General features: G+C 44.0%; 1 protein-coding gene across 1 annotated transcript; it reads right to left on the bottom strand.

Annotated features, from left to right (window-relative positions):
• Window positions 1–5,598: 5,598 nt before the first annotated feature.
• Window positions 5,599–6,956, bottom strand: LOC121878965 (cold-shock protein CS120-like). The gene is made up of 2 exons (XM_042385416.1): window positions 6,626–6,956; window positions 5,599–6,425 (listed from the first exon to the last, which is right to left on the bottom strand). The coding sequence occupies exons 1-2, from the start codon at window positions 6,954–6,956 to the stop codon at window positions 5,599–5,601; spliced, it is 1,158 nt and encodes a 385-aa protein (XP_042241350.1).
• Window positions 6,957–7,881: the final 925 nt, after the last annotated feature.

Here is a 7,881-nt window from a genome sequence, read left to right as displayed (position 1 = left end):
GGGAGTTTCGTACCCTCGGCTCGGGGAGATGACACACACGTCACTTCCTCGCTCTAAGGAGCGACGGATGCAAAATTAATTTTCACTGGAGCGACTTGCGACATGGCGGCATTTTCCCGGATTTCCAGAGGGGGAGGCGGTAGGGTTAGATAACTTGTGACGGGCTCGTATCCCCCGACCCAGCTTCCTGCAGGGAGAGATAAAATGGATTTCTGCGGCCTGGAGGAAGATGCCGTTTGAACTCTGAACGTCTCCTGTGGTAATTACATGTTACCGAACTTATTTATTTGGATTCTGTGGCCGATGGAGTAACGTAATATATCACAATTAGTGATGAGTGAATTTTAAATTTTTTTAGATAAAATTAATATGAAAGAACAGACAGAGATAGTGAGTTGGTGACATAGGAAAAAAAGGGGGGGGAGGTAGCTTCTCCTTCACACAATTTCTTTTGGGGAATTGCCCCACTTTATATAGATTTTATTATTTGTCGTTGTTGTATTCAATAGTTGACAGTTATTGGTAATAAAACACATTTCATCTAAGAGCACCCTATTATATCAAGAATATTAATACCTACCACTCACGCCCAGTAAATAATCTCCCTCCTTCCTGGAGTAAATGTGCCGAGGGGCCGAGGGGGTGAGGGGGTGCCCATTGAAGACCGCAATACAAAATAGTAAAATAGAATTCCTGCGCCACCAAGACTTGATATATTGCAAAATGTAAATAAATATACATACAAATTGTCTGTAAGGTATTGTATCATACAATACTTCACTAGTCGGGAGTCGAACCCTGGACCTCGCCAAGTGAACAGGGATCACTACCACCGCGCCACAACAACAACACGAAGAATTCTAGACTTGTTTTATTTCACACAAAGCCTGCTCATTCGTCTTTTTTAAGTAACGTGAACCTCCAGCAGAGATTGCTCGTGCCAACTATGTGGTCGGAGCAGCATTTTACCGAATCCTGCTAGGAAACACGAGGCTACATATATAATTATATATCTCATCAGTCCATATAGCGCGAGGTGGTAGCTATCCCTGTTCACAAGCAGAGGTCCAGGGTTCGATTCCCGACTAGTGATATATATATATATATATATATATATATATATATATATATATATATATATATATATATATATATATATATATATATATATATATATATATATATATATATATACTGTAAGGTGTCCCAGAAAAATGTCCCTCAAAGGAGTGTCACAAGAACACTTTATTACTATTATATTTCCTACCTAATATAATTTAATTTTTTTTTCTCAGGTACCCTCAAGTTTTGTTTCAAGCAACCAAAAATATGAAGGATGTCACAATTGACTCTAAATCAAAGACAAAAAATGAGTTTTGGCACTAGACAAAAAGTGTGGTGCTCCTAATAGGAAGACTATCGATAGGGTAGTTGTCAAGTTCTCCACTCATGGAACTGTTTGCAATGTGAACAAAGGGAGGAGTGCTGGTCTCACGACACCTCGCACACCTGAAAATAGGAATTGGTGAGAGAGTCATGCCTCCGCAGTCCAAGGGCGTCAATTCGTCGACTCTCTGAAGAGACTAACATTCGGAGGTCATCGGTGCAACATATTCTTCGGGCCGACTTGTATGCCTTCCCGTACAAAATTCAGTCAGAGTGAGCTCACACCACAGCAGAAAGGCAAGAGACTAGAATTTGCATGATAGTTCTCTGAGAAAGTCGAGACAGATGCAAATTTTTTTGCATAAACTTCAGAATGACCGACGAATGTTGTGCCCATTTGTCCGGAGACATCAACAAACGTCACTTTCGATATTGGGGAACTGAGATTCCAGGCAGTCGACTTATTGAAGAAACTCCTCGGCCTGTTCTTAAAGTTACGATGTGGGTGGCCATAGGCTGGTATGGTTTCATTGGATCATACTTTTTCGAGGATGGTGCTGGAAGAACAGTGACTGTGAATCAAGTGAACTATCATCAGATGATAGAGGACTTCTACATTCTGGAACTGCGCAGACAAGCTCGCCGTAGGAATGTGCAAATACGTATGAGAAATCAGTAGTTCCAGGGAGATGGAGCTCCTCCGCATACCGTAAGGGAAACTAGAGAATTTCTACTGCAACACTTCCCAGGCCGTTAAATTTCCTTGCATGAAGATGTTGAGTGGCCTCCCAACTTCCCTGACCTGACACCCACAGATTTCTTTCTCTGGGGGTATATGAAGGGTAGGATTTACCCCAAACCGAACAAAGGAAACTTGATCAACTCAAAAACAGCATCCGACGTGAAATTCGGAATATTCCGCATGAAGCTTTTCCAAGAGCGATGAACAATCTAGCTGTTAGAACACAGGCAGTGATTGGTGAGAAAAGGGCTTACATTGAACATGTGGTGTGAAAATAAAATTACAGGCTTTGGCATAAAATAAAGCAAACAAAATGAAAATTTTTGTATAGTGTATTTTTTCGAGCAAAATTATTTTAGGGAAATTTTTCTGGGACACCCAGAATGGGACAATTGTGGAGGAGAGATGTTGACTTTGTGCTAAAGGAGACCAGGTATCATATTTCCTGTTACCACCAATTCATCCATCCAGAAGGTCTTGCTGCCACATGAACGTCGGAGACTGATAAGGCCATGTTCAAAGCTCTGGAGAATGCTTTTGAGTATATCTGTAACTATGTCGAGGAATCAATCATTCAAGGAAACAATATTAAGAGGATCCCCATTCTGAAAGAGAAGTATCGCTCGTATATGTCTGAAAATCACAGTGAGTTCTACAATAGTGAATACAAAACATATAAACTCAAAGACAAATTGATGAAGCACTTCGGCCCAAATATTCAGATTTGGAGACCCATCTATCGCAGTGAACTGGTGTATGCGTCTAGCGTACGCCTTGGTCAAGCCGTGGAAGCTGCCTTTGAAGATGTTGCCTCTGATTCTAGATTGCTAGAGGAAGCAGCCCTCGTTCTTCGTCGAGATATTATGTCTACCTCTAAGTCTCAAGATGAACTGCCTTGGCTCCCTCCTCCAGGCAAGGTGATTAAATATCGTACTTCCCCTTCAGCACTGCTACACCATTTTATCGAGTGTCTGATTGTTGGGGAAAATCAAAGGACGCCTCACTGAGTCATTATATCATGATGTCATGTATGCTGCCATGAACGGACGCTGGGTCACCTCCAAACACATGCTTTTGGGCATAACTGTTTTGGTCACTGTGTATCATACTCGAGGGTGCTTGAGGCATTGATGGCAGTGTTCGTCCAGGTCAAGGAGAACCCTGGTCCCTTACCTCCAAACATCGACAAAGCCATGTATTCTCTCGTTCATTTATAGTTCGATAACTCATGGTCTTATCTGGCAAGAGAAACCCATCACTGCCACCGCCAACAATGACCATGATGTTATTGAACAACGGCCTGCTGAAAAGCTATATGAGGAAAAAACAGGCTCCTCCAAAGTTTGATATCTCTCTAGAGTACAACAAGGACATGTCAGTGGCGGTCAAAGCTCACTATTCATATTTTATGTGGTTTCTGATGATGGGGGATGAGGATTTCGTCTCAGCCCGATCAACCCAAACACCAGATTGTGGATATACACATATATGCCATGCTGTGTTTCACCAACGGAAGGTCAGTCAGTCAAACTAGCTGGCAGTGCATGCAGTGAACAGAGTGTGATGAACTGCAGTGATCCGCCAGATATTGGTTATACTTATCTGGTAACGCAAACTTGTATCCAATAATTTGTCCTGAGTCATTTCATCGCCATTTAGACAGCCGTCTTTGACTTGTAAGGTGATTGGTGAAATTAGATGTACACTCATACCACCGATGTCGGGAAAAAAATAACTTATGAACATGAAGACATTGTATGTGTTGTTAAATTTGAATAAGTACACAATTTTCGGAACAATAAGCATCCCTGTATTACTGTAGAGTGCAGAAGAAAGTTGCCAATACATTTTCTCTTCTTTCAGGGATGATTATGGTGACAATGATAAACGATCATAGTTGTTTCAGATCATTGTCAAGTAACGCCACATGTAAGAAATTTTGACGGACCGTTGCCGATTCGTGATGTTACAGATACGTGACGAATACTGTAGTGTGAATCGGCCTTTACTTGGGATTGTTAATTTCTTGACGTATTCAGTTTTCGTCTTAGTTGGATCAACAACTACGAATAACGTTAGTTGTGTTCATGAGCGGAGTTTTGTACTGAGTGTTAGATACTACACCTGAAGTTCGATCTTTTCACCCTTAGTACAGCAATTATGAGTGAATGGTTGAAACCGATTATCTTATTAACTTGCTTAATTTCTGCAAGAATAATTCTACACATATATTTCTGTGCTTTAGCTATCCTTCTGGTCTTGTGTGAACAAAGCCTCAGGTAAACTTAAAAACCAAGATAGTATGTTCCAACTATTGTATCATATGACTGCTGAAACTGTCTGTACTCGCCCCTGAAGATGTGAATTACACGAAAGCGCTTGGGAACTTCGTGTTTTCTTCTTTCCTTGTGGTTATCAGCATATATATATATATATATATATATATATATATATATATATATATATATATATATATATATATATATATATTTTATATATATATATATATATATATTTATATGTTATCAGTATATACCTGGATCACGCGCACCTGTGATTTACTTGCATATATATATATATATATATATATATATATATATATATATATATATATATATATATATATATATATATACTATTGTGATGCAGGGTGTTGTGAAATGTTTGTAGGCGGAGAGTACCTGTATGAGTTGGCTGACCTTCTGTACACAAGGGAGAAACATAACAATTGAAATACACGACTGGTACAAAGTTAACGGGTGACCGAATTGTCCGGTAACTGCGTTTAACAAGATTTTTTTTTTTTTTTACGGAGCGAGAGATATGGGGATGAGGGTGGCAGGAGATTTTCATCCGTTTTAACAATGTCTTTGTTCTCTGGGTTTTCATTCTTTGTCCCAATGTAGTTATTTAATGGTCCTGGGGATGCAGCCGTTTTCCCCAGAAATATTTGCCATTGGACATACAGCAACCAGTGACATTTTTTGAAAGTACAATGTCAAAGATCAAAATTTTCTCTATAACGTCATGTTTCTCCAAATCATAAAGCAAAATAAATTTATTTTATACAAACATTACATGTACTGTATATCCTAAAAATGTTTACATGTATCTCAAATCAAAGAGGAATCAGCTGTGGACACCCCTTGGGGTATTACATCAGAATATGACCTAAATCACTCAGAGGTTAAGGTCATAATGAAAATAAAAAGAATACGATTGTTTTCTTTAATTATTTCTTCAAGTTTGGAATCGAGACTTCGTAGCGTCCTCCTGCATCACTGTGTCCTCCTGTACCCCCAAGTTTTCTTGTATTCCCGTGTCCTCTTGTAGCCCCGTGTCCTCCTCTATCACCGTGTCCTCCTCTATCACCGTGTCCTCCTCTATCACCGTGTCCTCCTCTATCACCCTGTCCTACTGTACACCTGTGTCCTCCTGTACCCCCGTGTCCTCATGTACCCCGTGTCCTCCTATACCCCCGTGTTCTCTTGTACCCCGTGTTCACCTGTACCCCAATGTTCACCAGTACCCCGTGTCCTCCTGTACCCCCGTGTCCTACTGTACCCCGTGTTCTCCTGTACCCCCCCTGTGTCCCTCCGTGTGTCCTCCTGTACCCCCGTGTCCCACTGTACCCCTGTTCTCCTGTACCCCCCATGTTCTCCTGTACCCTCCTGTACCCCGTGATCTCCTGTTCCCCCAGTGTTCTCCTGTATCCCAGTGATCTCCTGTTCCCCAGTGTTCTCCTGTATCCCAGTGTTCTCCTGTACACTGTTCTCCCTTATCCCAGTGATCTCCCTGTTCCCAGTGTTCTCCTGTATCCCAGTGTTCTCCTGTACACCGTGTTCTCCCTGTACCCCATGTCTCCTGTTCCCCCAGTGTTCTCCTGTATCCCAGTGTTCTCCTGTACCCTCATGTTCTCCTGTATCCCAGTGATCTCCTGTTCCCCAGTGTTCTCCTGTATCCCAGTGTTCTCCTGTACCCCCCGTGTTCTCCTGTACCCCAGTGTTCTCCTGTACCCTCGTGTTCTCCTGCCCCAGTGTTCTCCTGTACCCCAGTGTTCTCCTGTGTTCTCCTGTACCCTCGTGTTCTCCTGTACCCCAGTGTTCTCCTGCCCCCTGTTCTCCTGTTGTTCTCCTGTACCCCAGTGTTATCAGCTCTGTCCCTGTGTTCTCCTGTATCCCAGTGTTCTCCTGCACACCGTGTTCGCCTGTATCCCAGTGTTCTCCTGTACACCGTGTCCTCCTGTACCCCCTGTGATCTCCTGTTCCCCAGTGTTCTCCTGTATCCCAGTGTTCTCCTGTACCCCGTGTTCTCCTGTACCCCCGAGTCCTCCTGTACCCCCCTGTTCTCCTATACCTCAGTGTTCTCCTGTACCCCCATGTTCTTCTGTATCCCCGTGTTCTCCTGTACCCCTGTTCTCCTGCTATCCCCGTGTTCTCTGTACCCCATGTTCCTCCTGCACCCTCGTGTTCTCCTGTACCCCGTGTTCTCCTGTACCCCTGTTCTCCTGTACCCCGCGTTCTCCTGTACCCCACGTTCTCCTGTACCCCAGTGTTCTCCTGTACCCCTGTTCTCCTGTACCCCCGTGTTCTCCTGTACCCCCGTGTCCTCCCAGCCCCGTGTTCTCCTGTACCCCCGTGTTCTCCTGTGCCCCCCTGTTCTCCTGTACCCTGTTCTCCTGTACCCTGTGTCCTCCTGTACCCCCGTGTCCTCCCTGTACCCCCATGTTCTCCCTGTACCTGTCCTCCTGTAAGTGTTCTCCTGTTCCCCTGTTCTCCTGTACCCCAGTGTTCTCCTGCCCTGTACCCCGTGTTCTCCTGTACCCCATGTTCTCCTGTACCCCCTCCCCTGTACCCCCCATGTCCCCTCCTTGTACCCCCCCGTGTTCTCCTGTGCCCCATTCTCCTGTACCCCAGTGTTCTCCCTGCCCCAGTGTCCTCCTGTACCCCCATGTCCTCCCCTGTATCCCCATGTTCTCCTGTACCCCCATGTTCTCCCTACCCCCTGGTACCCCTGCTGTCCTCCTGTACCCCCTGTCCCACTGTACCCCTGTTCTCCTGTACCCCATGTTCTCCTGTACCCCATGTTCCTCCTGTACCCCCGTGTCCTCCTGTGTCCCCGTGTTCTCCTGTACCCCCGTGTCCTCCTGTACCCCCGTGTCCTACTGTACCCCGTGTTTTCCTGTACCCCAGTGTTCTCCTGTACCCCCGTGTTCCCCTGTACTCGTATGTTCCTTTACGGTCAACTCCAATATTTTTTTACCTAACCAATTGTACTTGTGAGGATGTGTTGAGTTCTTGTGTGCTCGTGATGTGCTGAGGTCTCTTGTACTCGTGATGTGCTGAGTTCTCTTGTACTCGTGATGTACTGAGTTCTCTTGTACTCGTGATGTGTTGAGTTCTCCTGTACTCGTGTGTCTTCACCCACGTCTTCTTATGCTCACCTCTCTTCCTATACGGCTGTATGCTCAAGTTATAACTCTGACACCTGCTGTACAGTACTCTTCTAGTCTATTATTTGTCTGCAACTGTGTTGTCCCCGAACCTTGACGTATACACTCACTTTGATGTATACACTAACTTTGATGTATACACTCACCTTGAGGTATGTACTCACCTTGACGTATACACTCACTTTGATGTATACACTAACTTTGATGTATACACTCACCTTGAGGTATGTACTCACCTTGACGTATACACTCACTTTGATGTATACACTAACTTTGATGTATACACTCACCTTGAGGTATG

This window comes from Homarus americanus, unplaced genomic scaffold (assembly GCF_018991925.1).
Source record: "Homarus americanus isolate GMGI-L3 unplaced genomic scaffold, GMGI_Hamer_2.0 scaffold4060, whole genome shotgun sequence".
NCBI lineage: Eukaryota > Metazoa > Arthropoda > Malacostraca > Decapoda > Nephropidae > Homarus > Homarus americanus.
This window is presented reverse-complemented; position numbering and strand designations above follow the sequence as displayed.